The sequence below is a fragment of the Hemibagrus wyckioides genome, linkage group LG04, assembly GCF_019097595.1.
Source record: "Hemibagrus wyckioides isolate EC202008001 linkage group LG04, SWU_Hwy_1.0, whole genome shotgun sequence".
Lineage (NCBI taxonomy): Eukaryota > Metazoa > Chordata > Actinopteri > Siluriformes > Bagridae > Hemibagrus > Hemibagrus wyckioides.
The window spans coordinates 681,961-698,698 of record NC_080713.1 but is presented as its reverse complement, the minus strand read 5'-3'; the positions used below and the strand labels follow the sequence as shown (position 1 = coordinate 698,698).

The 16,738-nt window shown below is 41.6% G+C and overlaps 2 protein-coding genes across 3 annotated transcripts in view; one reads left to right on the top strand and one right to left on the bottom strand.

Moving 5' to 3' along the window:
- syt1b (synaptotagmin Ib) overlaps positions 1–1,316 on the top strand; it is a 14,987-nt gene extending 13,671 nt beyond the window's left edge. The window contains exons 5-7 of the mRNA XM_058387859.1: positions 328–445; positions 687–820; positions 972–1,316. Of these exons, the coding sequence (XP_058243842.1) occupies positions 328–445; positions 687–820; positions 972–1,175 (456 nt within the window). The 3' untranslated portion in view covers positions 1,176–1,316. The remainder of the gene's footprint in view (positions 1–327; positions 446–686; positions 821–971) is intronic.
- Positions 1,317–1,822: 506 nt separating this feature from the next.
- anln2 (anillin, actin binding protein 2) lies at positions 1,823–13,756 on the bottom strand. 2 transcript variants are annotated; one of them, XM_058388561.1, is made up of 24 exons: positions 13,586–13,756; positions 13,094–13,173; positions 10,566–10,748; positions 10,396–10,482; positions 10,085–10,257; positions 9,702–9,794; positions 9,437–9,514; positions 8,900–9,038; positions 8,289–8,668; positions 8,099–8,184; positions 7,683–7,812; positions 7,250–7,385; positions 6,686–6,853; positions 6,478–6,604; positions 6,314–6,362; positions 6,130–6,195; positions 6,001–6,033; positions 5,490–5,511; positions 5,289–5,398; positions 5,121–5,174; positions 4,120–4,206; positions 3,854–3,961; positions 3,597–3,733; positions 1,823–3,019 (listed from the first exon to the last, which is right to left on the bottom strand). In XM_058388561.1, the coding sequence occupies exons 1-24, from the start codon at positions 13,723–13,725 to the stop codon at positions 2,854–2,856; spliced, it is 2,832 nt and encodes a 943-aa protein (XP_058244544.1). In that variant the 5' UTR covers positions 13,726–13,756; the 3' UTR covers positions 1,823–2,853. The 2 variants fall into 2 exon arrangements, with proteins under 2 accessions (XP_058244544.1, XP_058244545.1); XM_058388562.1 differs by lacking the exon at positions 9,437–9,514 and having other exon boundaries at positions 1,824–3,019.
- Between the last annotated feature and the right edge of the window lie 2,982 nt (positions 13,757–16,738).

Here is a 16,738-nt window from a genome sequence, read left to right as displayed (position 1 = left end):
CTCCAGTGTCACTGTGTGAGTGTGTGTGTGTGTGTCTAATGTGTCTCCAGTGTCAGTGTGTGTGTGTGTGTGTGTGTGTGTAAGGAGTCTCCAGTGTCAGTGTGTGTGTGTGTGTGTGTGTAAGGAGTCTCCAGTGTCAGTGCTCACTCATTTTATCACAGCTCTGTTTGTTTATCTCTGTGGTGCAGACTTCATCTCTCTCGGCTGTGTGCAGTAAGTCTGTTGATGTGGACATCAGGACACTGTAATTTCATGTGGAGTTCATCAGAAACGCTCGGTTCCTCAGTGAGATGTTTAGTTATTGAAGTTAGCCTGTTTTTTTTGCAGCAGGAAAAGTTAGGTGATGTCTGTCTGTCCCTGCGCTACGTCCCCACTGCCGGGAAACTCACCATCGTCATCCTGGAGGCCAAAAACCTCAAGAAAATGGATGTAGGTGGACTCTCAGGTGTGTGACCCAGAAATGACCAATAGATTTTTAGCATAGAAATTTGAATTTAAGTTCAAACTTTCACATTTCACATATTTCAAATTTTCACATGAACATGTTCTTCACAGTTTCACTTTTTATATTTTCACACACATTTTTCACCATTACTTTTCCGTTTATGAACTTTCTTGTAAATTCAGGTTATTTAACAGCAGATCACACAGGACATGTTTGTGGTCAACTGCGTGTGTTTCTTTAGATCCGTATGTGAAGATCCACCTGATACAGAACGGAAAGAGACTGAAGAAGAAGAAGACGACAATAAAGAAAAACACCCTGAACCCGTACTACAATGAATCCTTCAGCTTCGAGGTTTCATCTGAACAAATTCAGGTACGGAGTTAGTGACGCAGAAATCATGTTTTATTCCAGATCCGTGATATTTAAAGTCTAAAGCGCATCATGAGTGAGTTACAAGGAGTTTCAGATCATAGTGACCGTACTGGACTACGATAAGATGAGTGTGTTCCACGCTTTTCCACAGAAAGTTCAGATCGTAGTGACCGTGCTGGACTATGATAAGATTGGTAAGAACGACACCATCGGGAAGATCCTGGTGGGAACGAACAGCTCGGGGACGGAGCAGCGGCACTGGGAGGACATGCTGGCCAGTCCGAGGAGACCCATCGCCCAGTGGCATGCTCTGAAACCGGACGAGGACGTGGACGCAGAGCTGAAAAGAAAGTAAAGCTTGATATTGGAGTCGGAATCAGCAGCAGCAGTGATCATTAATCTGTAACTCTAAGCTCAGCTCTGAACTTTATCCAGGTTTATTGTGTAAATGTAATCATTAAAGAAAAGCACATATGAACAAGTCAGGGTCTCTTCTCACCGAGTCAAAACAAGAAGAGTCGACTCGTTCGGCTCCCAAAAGATTTCTTCCGATTCTGATCTTTGTTTCTCTGCTGCTAAAATTCAATAAAATCTCCCTTTACATTCTGATCATCAACATAATCATTTTCTGTCTCTTTATTTCATATTTATTTAAGTAAATTATAACACCATTTACATTTTATTTTAGCACCAACACTGACAATATTTTAAACATTAAAGAAATATTTAATTTTCTATGTTTTATACGCGAGCAAGTCAAACTACATCTTACTGTCATAAGTGAAATTTCTTTGAATATTATCAGATGTATCTATTTTATTACCTATTTATTTTCTAATTTAATTAGACTAGAAGCTTTAATCATTTTTAGCATTTATTTCTAATAATCTGCAAATACGACAAAAAGATATGTTTGAAATAGATTTAATAATTTCATATTTAGTTTATCGTAATGTTTATTCAGAAATGCAGAGCGTACAGACAGGTGAGGAGAAAAACAACAAAACGTCTCCAGGTAGGTGTTTATAGCCGTATTTATTCTGCAGCAGCTATAGCAGAGTTATATACAGTCAGTGAAGAGGAGAAAACACAAACACACACACGACAGAAGAGTACACAATACACTCCTTTATAATCGCATACTGATTAATATTCCAGAATATCATTTATATTCATTGAATCCAAAACAAACTGCTGCTCAAGACCCTACAAACCCCACAGCAGGAAATAACCAGATAAGTGTTTAATCTGTGGTGTTGTGATGGCTTCATTTCTCCCTCTGTGTTAGTCTCTCCTGAACACAATAGAATTACAGAATAAAAGTTATATGAAAAATACACAACCTCCTTACGGAACTGAAACACTGACCAGAAATAACTGAAGTCAGGAAAAATTTGCTATGAAAGGCAATAAAATAAAAATAATTTGGAATAATCTTGAAATAATAGAATTTATAACGATTACACACTTTACAAATATAAAAGAAAATTGTATTCTCCCTCAGGCAAAAATAGAGCTGATAAACATCTACATGGTGCAAAAAGGACCCTCAATACCATTCATGTCCTTCTGAACATCTATCTTCATTAAACCTGAAAAACAGACCTCCACCAAGACTGATCAGAGAGAGAGAGAGAGAGAGAGAGAGAGAGAGAGAGAGAGAGAGAGAGAGAGAGAGAGAGAGAGAGAGAGATCCCACACAGAATCTCAGATGAATGTAAATGTATTTGCATTTTGATTCACACAATAAAGCTCCAGTGTGAGTTAGTGTGGTACTACTGTTATACCGTGACGTTTAAAACATGTATAATTACACACACACACACACACACACACACACACACACACACACACACACACACACACACACACACACACACACACACACACACACACACACACACACACACACACACACACACACACACGACTCTACTCTCGGCCTTCAGACCGGGGGTGTTTTAACCTTCACAGTTACCTTGATGTTTGCTTACACAGACGTATCTGGTGTCAGCGTGTGTATCAGTAACGTGTTACAGGAAGCTTTCCCGCGATGTTGCTGTGATAGACGAGGTGTTGGCTCCATCGCTCTCTCCTCCACCAACTTGTCGGCTCCATGTGTGGAGGTCCAGCAGCACCTGGTTAAGCTTCTCCATCCAATTTGATCGCTCCTCGCGAGTGTCTGCTGAGAACCAGCTCCTTCACACAGGGGACAAAAAGTGTGTGTGTGTTACAGTGAGATACTGAATGACAGGGTGGTGTGATGAAGCTGTGTGTGTGTGTGTGTGTGTGTGAGTGAGAGAGTGAGATACCATTACCACACTGAATATCCCTGAGTGTTTTAGTCCTCTTATAGTGACCAAAAGATTAAAGAACACATCATACTTGTATTCATTTAAACCAGAGAGAAGTATAAACTCATCTGTTCACAGGTACAGCTTTACCTCCGAATCTGCTGACACTGGAGACTCCTTCCATAAAGGTTATACAGAAACGTCTCCCTACTTTATCAATTACTTCACACTTCAAATCTGTTTATGATCAGGAGTGTGTGCTGTACTCATCCCCGAGAATGAGCTGTTGCTATGGAACTGATAAGTGCATTAATATAAAGCTGTGATGTTCAGCTGCTCTTCTGTCAGAGCTGCTATTATAGAGAATTAATCAACAGCTGACCACCAATCAGACAGCAGCAGCTCTGTGGTTTATAATGGACCTCTTAACGAGATATTAAGAACTCAGTTTTTTTTTTTATAAAAAATGTACACCATCGTACTTGGTCAAGGTGTGGCTGTGGTCCTGCTGCAGGGTCCTAGAGTTCACCAGTTCAAAGGTGTGAGGCCGAGCACAGGAGTCCCTCTCCACAGGTCTCACACTGTCAAAGCCACTCAGAGAGATGCTGCCCTCTGCAGACTGAGAGGGAAAAAATAAACAAGAGACCAGAAATGAAAACAAATACTGCACATAAAACTATACTAGACACTGAGAGATAGAGTAATTCTGAACAAAGGACTTTTTAAAACAATCTGAGACCTTGTTGCTCATCTCGTTGGGGTAGTTCCAGTAATAGAGAAAAACTCCTTCTAGCTTAAAGAAGAGACGCTGCCACGCTCCAAATCCACTCACATCCTCAAACATGGTCTGATGAGAAGCGTCAAAAAGTTATAAAGAGAAATAAATACAGAGCGTGTATGAAACCCTCATTCTTTTACATCACGTCATATCTGAGAATATGAGGCAAAAATGATTTCCTACACACACACACACACACACACACACACACACACACACACACACACCAGAAATCCTTGGTGCTGTACATTGGAATGACTCTCGCTGTGCAGCCGCAGGTAGATGTGACCCTCCAGAGGAGACAGGAAGGGAACCTACAAGAACACACGTTTACAAACCAGTAACACACTGCATACACTTTCATTACAACATCAATCTAATCTAATCTAATCTTAATCCTTCATGCATACAAGTACTCAAGAACAGTTAGAGTGCTAAGAGTACATGCATTACCTCTCTAACACCCACAGAATAGCATATGTGAGGTGGTGTACTGGGTTGTCAAATATAGTTACACATGAATGAGATGGGATTAAGATGTTCTGACACACAAATATGAGAATGTGAGTTATATACACCTGCTCACCAGGCTGCTTATTTATAGTCACTTATAGAGTCTACCACTGAGAGTGGAAGTTAAGCTCCAACACAATCATCAGGGCAGACCCACAACTCCTAATTAACATCTTTAACAATCAAGAGCAAAATTAAACTACTTCACAAATATCTACTTGATTAGATATACTTTTACTATATGCTTAAAAAACGAGGACATGAGCCTCTCTGAAACACGGACATGTCTTTTGATAAGGTTAGATGTGGTTGTCAATTTCACTGTATAATCTAAAAATATCTGTTTTTAGAAGCTGGTGTTTGAAAATCACAGCAAAAGTTTATTATGAAATATTTGACATTCTTCTTTAACAAAAATATCAAATTGTTCCTTTTTTAGACATATGATTACAGGCACCATATTACAGTGACATGTTGAGGGGTGTGGCCATGCAGGTGACTTTAAAAGGAAGAGAGAGGGAGGGGCTGAAAAAATTACTCAAGATGCAAAAAATCTAAAATGTGTTTACAAATATGATTTTTTATATTTGTGTTGAAGGTGACTATGTTTCCTGAATTTCAATCATGTGTGTATGTATTTTCAACATCTACTCCAAACATCTCAGAGTGCACACCAAACACCGAGACAGAAAGAGAAGAGTGGTCAGTGTGACACCTTTTCCTGAAACTCATCTCCCAGGAGCCGCCTGATTTTGCCCTCAAACTTCATCTGAGAGGAGAAAAACAGGGCACAAGGAAAGAGGAGGCAGTTACATAACCACAGACCCCACCATGGTGCACACACACACCACTGAATAATGAGAGTTTTATTTAAAGCACACACCTTGTCCAGCAAGAACTTGCTCTGGCCCAGTGAAGAAAGGGTGATCTTGTGAGAACCCACTAAAGAGAAGTTACTGGAGCGCCTAGGATCCAGAGAAGATGAAGGTCCAGCTGTGATCAAAGAAACAACAAGAACAAATTAGAGAGAAGCAGGCAGAAGACCAATAGCACCACTAAAACTGACCAGAAATAATACACTTACAGGTGGAAGATGGGGTGGATTTCTGTAGGGCAGAAAACATACGTGTGACTATTTCATCATTTTACTTTGCTGTAATAATAATAGTATATGTGTAAATAAAGAAATAAATAAATATTATTGAGTCCAAGTCCATTATGTTTATTTTTACATCTAAACAATACTAAATATTAGTAATAAACAATTAAAAAAAATTAAATAAAGTAAAAAATTAAAACACAAAAAGTATAATTGTTACATACATACATACATTATATATATATATATACACACACACACACACACACACACACACACACACACACACACACACACACTAAATGTTCCATATTTTAAATACAATTAGGCATTACAACAATGAATTATTAAATATTGTTTCTTTTTTTTCTATAAATTGATGTAATTATTATAAAACAACAAAACTAATAAAATTATTATTTTATAGCAAATAAATTCAGAATAAATACATCAAAAAAAATGATAATTATTAAAGTGATACATTATAAAATTCTACCTTAATGCTGCTGAGCAGCTTCCTTGGTGTTGCCTACAGAGAAACACATGCAGAAACACACCATGAGCTTCATCTGAATGTTCACACACACACACCCCTCTGCATTTGTAATACATCCTGTCTACTTACTTTTGATCTGGTGGAAGTGCGCTGTTGTTGAACATTAGCACTGCTGCTGCTAGCTGCACTGTTGCACTACAACACAGACAGATGAAAAAATAAAATGAAACACACTCAGGAACAGAGTGCTGGTGTGCTGTGTGAAGCTAGAACCGTGCTCCCCCTCGAGCTGATACAAAACAGATCTGCTCACCAGACTGTAGACCTCAACATCAATCTCAAAGTTGGAGCGAATGTCCTGCCTACAGAGACCAGAGCATACAAAAATAAGAAGGAATTACAATCAGCTGCTTTCTAGGCTATCCTAATAATAATAATAATAATAATAATAATAATAAAAAATGTGAGTGGACTGACAGTGTGATGGAGGTAGGAAAGGTGATGGTGTCTCCATTCTCAGCGTCAGCAGCAGTGGCCAGTGGAGTAGCCACGATGTTACACGGTCCATAACGGATAAGTATGAAAAAGTAGTGAGTCGGACGAGCTGCACAAAGAGACGGCTCATCAGTAACACTGATCATAAATGACTACGTTTACAGTGCTCTCTCTCTCATCCAGAACTCACCAGTGCGGGCAGAGCACACAAACTCCACCTTGAGGGGCAGCTGGATGTTATTGATGCTGACGGTGCCTCTACAGGGCTGCAGATGGTCAGGTTGGGAGTCCGGCTGTCTTCCTGCTCCGCCCTCTCTCAGTCGACTGATCTCAGCCAGCAGAGCTGCGTGCTTCTCACCTGCATCACATGACATGTACAGACCGCGTCACATGATTGTTCACAAGCACAGGAAAAATACTTGCTGCTCCCCGAACCTATCCGGTTTACGGTCAATGCCATGAGGACTTGTTAGAAAGTCTGGACAACACTGCTTAGGAACAAACTTGCTTTAAAGTGCTTTCTAACATTTAAAGGATGGCAAAATGAAGTTATGTGTGATCCACACATACACACTAATTTCAGTGTCTGTGAGTCTCTTAAATTTGGTATGTGAGAAATTTGACCTAGAGTGAAAATGCTTTAAGAATGAACAGTAACTTGGTGTTTGCGGCTTTTGAAGAGTCTACATTGATCTACATACAGTAAGCGTTCATTAGAATAATTCCCATTTGATAATGAAGGCAGTCTGCTCACTGGAAACAAGCAGGAGTTTCTCAGCTTCTGCCTCCTGCAGAGATCCTTTGCCATGTTCTTCATCACTGCAGCAGCTCAGGGCCTGTAGAGTCTGGTTTATAACAGTCTGTAACTTGGAGGCCTCTTCACTGAGAGCCTACACACACACACACACACACACACACACTTACTTTACATGTACCATTTCAACCCTACACACACCACACCCTTAATAATTCTGTGCAGTCTGAATTGTTTAATGATTTTATTTTTGAAAGAGAGCACGAATTCGAGATGACATTGAAGTAAATCTCTCCAAAAAACTCAAGGAAATCTCTGAGACAACCATGTGGACAGAGCCCTAGAAGATTTCAGTGGCTTCACTATGATGCTCCGGTCACTGTCATATGGGGAAAAAATAACTTGAGCATTAGCGATTATTTATTCAACAAACCTTTATAGTTTCCTTGGTGTTAACGGTTGGTTTGATGTTAGATTTCTCAGCAGACCATTTCTCAACTCCGGGAGTTACACTCTGAAAGGACGGAGGAGGGTTCCTTCTCTGAGAGCGGTAAGCATCAATACTGCAGAAATAAATAAATAATTTTATGTAATTAATTACAAAAGGAAGTGTCACTTAAGATCATGTTACACCACAGAATTATGATTGGTCAGAAGGTGTTGATTAATTTTCTATAACAGCAGCTCTGTCAGTAGTGCAGCTGCTAATCAGAGGTTTATATACAGTCATGTATCTCTATTTTATTTGGTTAATTAAAGGGACAGTAGTTTTTGACAGATTACCCAGCCAAAAGACATACTTTAGTTTCTAGAGGTAATTTTTACTGGCCTACATCTTAGTGGACTCACCTGTACAGGGGTGGAGCAGGGGGCGTGGCCACATCCTCTGCAGCAACACATGGCACCATGGGTGGAGGCGCAGTGGTAGTCAACCTCTAAATGAATAAAAGTGTAAAGGTGACTAACAGATAGAGAAGACAAACTTGATCACATTTGATGTAGGATGGAATGTCTACAGAAATCATCAGAACTTCCTTACCATTGGCGTGACCACAGCTTCCACAGACTTGCTGAGAGGAGAGAGGATACTTGGTGGGAGAGACAGGAAGTCCTCCTCATTACACACTGCACTCTCCTCTCCAGATACTTCGTCTTCTTCGTTTGAGTTCTTCTTGCACTCTTTCTGTTCTCCGTCACAAGCTCCATCTCCTCCAGGGCTAGGATTCGGAGACTTCGGCTCATTTTCAGCAGTCTCCACGTTAGCTTCCTGTATGCTCTCAGAGACCATGTGCTCATTCCCTTGCTCTTTCTCCTCTTTCTCTTCATCCTCTTCTCTGTCAGCAGCCTGCAGGACATCTTCAAACATCTTGTCGATGAGGGCCGAAGTGCTCATTCCCTCATGGGGACACAGCATGGATTCTAAAACACAAATAGGTCATGTTCCATTAAAGCTTCATGTTAGCACTTCTACGTGTTTTATTCCTGAATGAACTGTTGCTATGGAAACGATAAGGTATCAGAGCGAGTGCATTAATATAAAGCTGTGATGTTCAGCTGCTCTACTGCCAAAGCTGCTGTTATAGAGAATTAATCAACAGCTGACCACCAATCAGAGTCCAGAACTCAGCACTTTCGTGGTGTCAGGTTTACCTGGAGGACTAAGCTCCGAAGCAGGATGCTGTATCTCTGCAGTGAAGGTAGACGAGCCACTGAAACCGTCCACTGTCCTCTCATTCACACCACTGAAGTTTAAACTGCACTCAGGTTCTTGACTGATGCTGGAATCATCCTGACAGAGCAAATGTACATTACTATATATTCAAGAAAACAGATATCACATTTTCTTCAATTTATAAAAAGCAAGAGACGCTTTTAGTGTCCAGTTTAGCATGTGGAAATCATCACACCTTATTATAACAGCAGTACTGCAAAATAAACGTTACACGAAAACGAGAACTACATAATTATCTGGTTCACCTGTAACATTGCGTTCTCCTGTCCATTATAATAGATTTTATAGTCGTAGGGTCAGAAAAGACATCAGAAATTCAAACGTGTGATGATTTAGACATGAAGGTTCCCATCAGTGTGCAGAAAAATAAACGCTTATTTAAATTGATTTCTTTTTTTTTTTTAAACACACCCAGTGCACATGACCAACCTCAAACAAACAAGACATATGCTCACATTCTCAAACTGTAATGGAGGCCAAGGGATTTTTCTGGTCCTCTGGCAAACACAAGAGCTGCCTGGAGGTGTAACCCTCTGAGACAGTAAAGATGAGGATTCTGGTTATGTACTATTGTTGAGCAGCATCAACAAGCAGCTGTGCATCTGCTGACCTTTATTAATGTCCACACTCAATGATACTGCTCGACTTCTACTCTTTCACTGAAGCATCCTTACAAAAGTATACAAGAGAACTGAAGAAATTAAGAAAAAAGAAAAACACCTCGGCCAGTGAAGGGTCAGAGAAGCTCCTCTTGAGCCACATGTTCTCTGTGAGCGGTTGCACTCTGAGGGACTTCAGCTCATCCTCTCGAGCCTGAAAAATACAACAAACACAAACACTGAGTAAAAGAACACAAGAGAATTCATTCACATTTACAGCTTTTTGCAGATACCCTTATCCAGAGGGACTTACTTTAAAGTTTCTAGCAAGAATCTGCGTTTTATATCTGATGCAGCGGCGACCAGATGCCAGTGGAGGGAGAGCAGCAATGGGGTGGTGTGTGAGAACTTCAGTTGTGGAGCTGCATTCTGAATCAATTGCATTTCACACACTCCTGCAGAGTGCACCTGTGTGTGTGTGTGTGTGTGTGTGTGTGTACGTACCTGGCGTATACGGGAAGCCTCCTTGGTGCTGGGGGTCATGGTGTCATTGAGCTGCTGCTGCATGTTGTGGACAAAGTTGGAGAGCTGGCGTGTGCTGGGTGTGGCCGGGATGGGGCTACTCTCTGGGGTCGGGGTATTAAAGCGATCCAACCGAGAGCTAAACTCTCCTTCACCTTACAGACACACACACAGTAATCATTTAACATGCAAGTGTTTGGGTCTTATATAACAATATGTCCAATATTTCCATATTAGGAGGCGTGTACTCAGCTTCAGCCAATCAGGATGCAGAATGATGCTGAAACACTCACCTATGTGACAGACATCTCGCAGTAAAGTGCTGGAGGGACTCTCTGTCCCGGGATCAGACATACAGCGCTGGACCAGTGCAGCTCCAACTATACACACACACACACACACACACACACACAATAAACACTCTAGTCAGCTCAGCGTGGCTAAAGGAAGATAAAGGACTCACCATCCCGTCTCTGGGTGAACTGCTGAACTCTGAGTTGGACAGATGCGATAGCGGGCGTGTCTGGTTTCACCTCTGACTCCAGACGGCGTGATCGAGCTGGAGACCTCACCGGTCGCTGCTCAGGATTATGATTCTCAACTCCTCCTGCAGCCAAGCGTCTTCTCTTTAACACCGCCTCCAGCTCTACGGATATCAGGAAGAGGATCACTAATACTGATTAATAATAATATTTTACTGCAGTGAAATTAGGGCTGGGTGATGTGACCAAAATATCGTATCATGATAGTGTTTATCAATCCTGCATATACATTAAGACATATAGGTTAATTAACAGACATCTAACAACACTTTTCTGTTTTTCATTGCTTCTTTTCCAGGAGGAACCTTCTTTAAAGGGGGGGTTTTGGGGGTGCATTTCCACTCAGAAACCAAGGGGATGAAAACTTTTGCATTTGACGGTGACTAACATAACCAGGCTGTCAGTCAGAAATCAGAAGATCAGGTTTTACCTAAAGACAAAGAGGCAGCTGAGGAATGAAGGAACTGAATAGATCTGAGTGTAAAGGAGGACAGAGCAATATCACACAGGAACATTGATATTGTGATATTGTGACATCATTTCCTTGATTAAAAACAAACTCTGAATAGAAGCAGCTAATTTGAGGTTAACTTTTATTAAAGAGTCAATTAAACTTTTCCAATAACATTTTGTCCATCAGAATGTGAGCAGAAGAAGAGGTTTATTTATTTATTTATTTCTATGGAGTTATTTATCGCGATATATTCCTGATCAGTCACATAACAACTAGCAACCTGGTGTAAAGTTAATAACCTGTCTCTGAACGTCGACAAGACTAAGGAGATGGTTGTTGACTTCAGGAGAGCACAGAGTGACCATTCTCCACTGAACATCGATGGGTCCATCGTGGAGATCGTCAAGAACACCAAATTCCTTGGTGTCCATCTGGCGGAGGACCTCACCTGGTCACTCAACACCAGCTCCATCACCAGGAAAGCCCAGCAGCGCCTCTACTTCCTGCAAAGGCTGAGGAAAGCCCATCTCCCTCCCCCCATCCTGACTGTGTTCTACAGAGGGACCATGGAGAGCGTCCTGAGCAGCTGCATCACTGCCTGGTTTGGGAACTGGACCGTCTCAGATCACAAGACCCTTCAGGGGACAGTGAGGACAGCTGAGAAGATCATCGGAGTCTCTCTTCCCTCTATCACAGACATTTACACCACACACTGCATCCGCAAAGCTAACAGCATTGTGGATGATCCCACACACCCCTCACACTCCTCACACACACCCCACACACCCCTCACACACACTCCTCACACACACCCCACACACACACCCCACACACACACCCTCCTCACACACCCTCCTCACACACCCTCCTCACACACCCTCCTCACACACCCTCCTCACACACCCTCCTCACACACCCTCCTCACACACCCTCCTCACACACCCTCCTCACACACCCTCCTCACACACCCTCCTCACACACCCTCCTCACACACCCTCCTCACACACCCTCCTCACACACACTCCTCACACACACCCCTCACACACACCCCTCACACACACCCCTCACACACACCCCTCACACACACCCCTCACACACACTCTTACACACCCCTCACACACACTCTTACACACCCCTCACACACACTCTTACACACCCCTCACACACACTCTTACACACCCCTCACACACACTCTTACACACCCCTCACACACACTCTTACACACCCCTCACACACACTCTTACACACCCCTCACACACACTCTTACACACCCCTCACACACACTCTTACACACCCCTCACACACACTCTTACACACCCCTCACACACTTCACCCTTCTGCCGTCCGTAAGAGGTACCGAAGCATTCGGAACCGCACAACCAGACTGTTGAACAGTTTCTTCCCTCAGGCAATCAGGCATCTCAACAGAGAACTCAGCTGAGCTGGACACACACACACAACCAAGATCTGATCTCAAAGGAGAACTGAACTGTGCTGGACACGGACACACACACATACATACATACATAACACACACGCACAAAAAAGAACTGGACTGTGCTGGACATAGTCAGACACACACAAACACTAAATGTCCTGTTTGCACACACACACGTCACTTTACATTTATATTTATATTAGTCTTGTTACATGTGTCACTTTAATAACTGTATACACTGTTCTTTCATTGTCTTGGTCTTTGCACAAAGTCGGCCTATATGTTGTCTTGTCTTCCTGTGCACTTCTGTTGTATGTCTTAAAGATTGCACCTTAAGTATAGTTTAAATATAGTTTATTTTTTTAGTTTAATTTTAAAATTATAGTTTAATTTTTTATTTCTATGTTATAGCTCTATGTTTGTCTGCGTCTCTGTACTTTGTCTGTGTAGCACCTCTGGTCCAGGAGGAACGCTGTTTCACTTCACTGTGTACTGCATCTGATATATATGGCTGAAGTGACAATAAAGCTTCTTTGACTTGACTTTTGATCACATACCGTTAGAGGCGGAGGTGTTCTCCTCCAGAGGGTCTCTCAGTCTCTTTGGATTTTTATCCGTCTGCTTTTCCATCCTCTTACTGTCAGAACCGAGGAGAACAGATTAGTCAGAGATCTTCAGCTGTTTAGGAACTTCTCCCCTCCCTGCACTGGCGCTAGCACTAGCAAGCTAGTCACAGGGTTAGCATGTCAGCTTCTACTGCTCCAAAATACTTTTTACTTACAATAGAGATTGGAATTGAAATGGAATTCTATTTAACTTTTTTATTTATGTGCAGGTTATTGAAACAGTCTTTTAAGTAGATCTTTAATTATCGACGTTAAAAACAACATTAGCTCACTCAAGCTAACTCTTAACTAGCAAGTTAACTTTAAAAATAACATTAAAAATACAAACACAACAGTTTTGTAGGAGAATAGGAGCAGGACAGTGATTTCGGTGTGGAATTGAAACTCTGCGAAGAAAGAAAAGTTTACAGTTTGTATTTTTACCTCAGTGACAGAGCTGCAGTAACACACGGCTCCTCTCCTGAAGGCGCTTCGTTCAACTGAAGGAAGAACTTTTGAATTTCCGCGCGCGTTCGGCGCATGTGCGTGACTGCGTAGCGCAGGGACACGCCCCCTGCCTTCATAACTCTGACACCGATAATATACCTCGATTATTTAATAATAAATAATATATAAGAAACTTAGAAATAAGGAATTTGTCACTAATGCAGTTAAGTATTTTATATGTTATAATGTTAGCAATGTGGAATTCTTGGTGACGTTATTTCCTCACATGGGTTCTCTGACCACTGCTATGATGATGACACTCAACTCATCTTCTCCTTCCCTCCTTCAGATACCAGACATATCATCTCATCAGCTGAAACTCAATCCCAGCAAAACTCAACTGCTGGTCATCCCAGGTGATTCATCCCCAGGTCAAGATCTCACGATATCCCTGCACAACTCTCACATCTCCCCTTTGGCCACTGTTCACAACCTCAGAGTAACCATCAACTGTCCTTTTCCTCCCATGTTACTACTGTCACACACTCATGACGGTTTCTTCTGTACAACATCAGAAGGATTCAGTCGTTTCTATCCACACAGGCTACTCAGGTGCTTGTTCAGTCTCTGGTCATTTCCAGACTGGACTGGACTGGTCTTCCTCTGAACACAATCCATCCACTGCAAATGATCCAAAATGCAGCTATGTGACTCATCCATGATCTTAAGTTCTCCCACACCACCCCACTGCTGCTCCTCCACTGGCTTCCTGTAGCTGCATCAGATTCAAAACACTGACCCTTGCCTACAAAGACAAGAATGGACCAGCTCCATCTGACCTCAAAGCTCTTATTATCCCTCACACTGACCCTCACTCCCTCAGATCCACCAGCACTGCTCCACTAGTCCCACCATCTCTCACGGTCACAGGTAGGTCTACATCTAGACTCTTCTCTGTTCTGGCATCGAGGTGGTGGACTGAACTTCCCCTAGATGTCCGTACAGCCGAGTCACTGACCGTCTTCAAACAACGAGTGAAGACCTACCACTTCCTGAGACACTTAAACTAGCTCTTATTTTCCCCGTTTGTTTTATTTATTGTTGTATGTGTTTAGGCCAGTAGCAGACCGTCAGGGTCAGTAAGTCCTTCTCTGCTGCCCTAAACAGCAGTGATCTGAATCACTGACTTGCATTTTAATATATTTAATATATTTTTCCATGAATGTGTATTAAATTATTCCCAATAGTCTATTCTCTACATTTCATAGCTTTTCTCTCGGTTGCGCTGCTTCCAGTAGTGTATATTTATGAGAAGAGTATTTATCCAATCATATTTCAGACAGTGGATGACATCATGTGTTTCCAGGGTGAAAAAAATCTACCTTCAGAATCAATAGTGCAGGCGCCCGGAGCTTAAAACAAGGGGCAATGAAACTGTTCCATTAACCAATCAGATTTCGAGTTGGCGTCACTGGGAGCCATCTAGCAGGTGTATGATTACGTCAGCAATTTCCCGTCCTCTGATTGGATAACTGGAGTAGTCAGAGGCAGTGACCCGCCCATATACAGTGTTTCTATATTCACTGTGTCATTTCGGATGCTGCGTCCTCCGGAGATTGCAGTTTGCTGCTTAAGAATCAAGAATGTCTTTTTTGAGAAAAGTAACCGTAATAAAATGGACTATTCCTTGTGAGGTGTGAAATACTGTAGACTAATTTCTTTTTACTTTGTTATTTAACGGGTGATTAGTATCTATTGCCGTGGCGTCCAGGGGCGAGTCTAGATTCACTTTTTTGCACATTACTTATCTTGTTTCTCATCTCATTTTCCATATTTCTGCTATATTTTGTTATATTGTTATATTCTGCTATATTTTTTAAATATTTTATATTCTGTTATTTGATATATTTTTTGTTATATTTTTGTGCCCTAATTTGGGTATTTTAGTATTTTGTTATATTCCTTCCTATTTTATCTATTACCTGTGTTTGTGGATACTGCTGGAAACTGTGAATTTCCCTTTGGGATGAATAAAGTATCTATCTATCTATCTATCTATCTATCTATCTATCTATCTATCTATCTATCTATCTATCTATCATTTTCATTTAAAGGGGGCTCAGCCCCCAATGAGGGTATAATAGTTAAAATAAATAAATAAAAAAAATAAAATGAAGGTTTGACTAACAGGGTTGGATGGTAAACTTATTGCAGCATTCCACTGTATTGCACAGATGTGTATAACATTTGAGTACTGAACAAGCCAAATACGAGTCTCCTGATCACACACACACACACACACACACTCAAACACACACTCACACACACCCGTCCTCTGATCCTCGCTCTGTGATGCTGCGGTCTGCGGATTGAAGAACGCGCTGAAAGACGGGGAGGAGCCGAAGTCTGCCGCTGTTTTCATATGAAATGTAAAGGGGACTGAGGAGATCACCAATTTGTGTACAGTTTATGGAGAATCGCAGAATTTTAGGAGGAGAAAATGGCCCAGTGATGCCCATGGTGGTGTCATAATGATGGTATAGAGGTTGATTAATTCAGGAAGGACACCAGTGAAGGCCTAGGTGTGAAATGCACGGTCCGCCACTGGTTTAGGCTGATGATATCCTGAGTCTGTGACCTACTGAACCAGTGGTGATGTTTTCATTGATAGATGATTGATGATGATGATGATTACTGTCATTTTGGCTCATTTGGTCTTATCAATATAACACTGCTAGTTAATAATCCAAACACCAGACTCCTCACTCTGAAGTGGTCAGGGAATTACTCTCCCCTCCCTGAAGATGAATACTCAGAGGATGAAGAGGAGCTTCTTCCTGCAGGTCAGCCGGACTTCAGCCAGGTCTACGCCTACAACTTGGACTTTTCTGGACATGCGCTCAACAGCTACAGCTGGATTTTGTACAGGACATATTGCAATAATCTCACTCACACCTGCATGTTCTGCCTCCAGTCTCTATTCATATATCATGTTTTTATATTTTCTAATTTTTCTTTCCCTTTCCTACCTGTACAGGTAAACTCTAGGTTTATACAGCAGCTGTGTCACAAACAGTCATCAGTGAAAAGGTCAATGCATTTTGACCTGACATAAAAAGGGTTTATTTGTTAATATATTATTGATATCAA

Excerpts from the sequence above, each read along its gene's own strand:
- anln2 (XM_058388561.1), bottom strand. The coding sequence starts at position 13,725 with ATGAAGGCAGGGGGCGTGTCCCTGCGCTACGCAGTCACGCACATGCGC. Across the intron at positions 10,749-13,093 it reads GAACACCTCCGCCTCTAACG|AGCTGGAGGCGGTGTTAAAG; the intron begins GTATGTGATCAA and ends TGATATCCGTAG. Across the intron at positions 3,734-3,853 it reads CCAACGAGATGAGCAACAAG|TCTGCAGAGGGCAGCATCTC; the intron begins GTCTCAGATTGT and ends TTTCCCTCTCAG.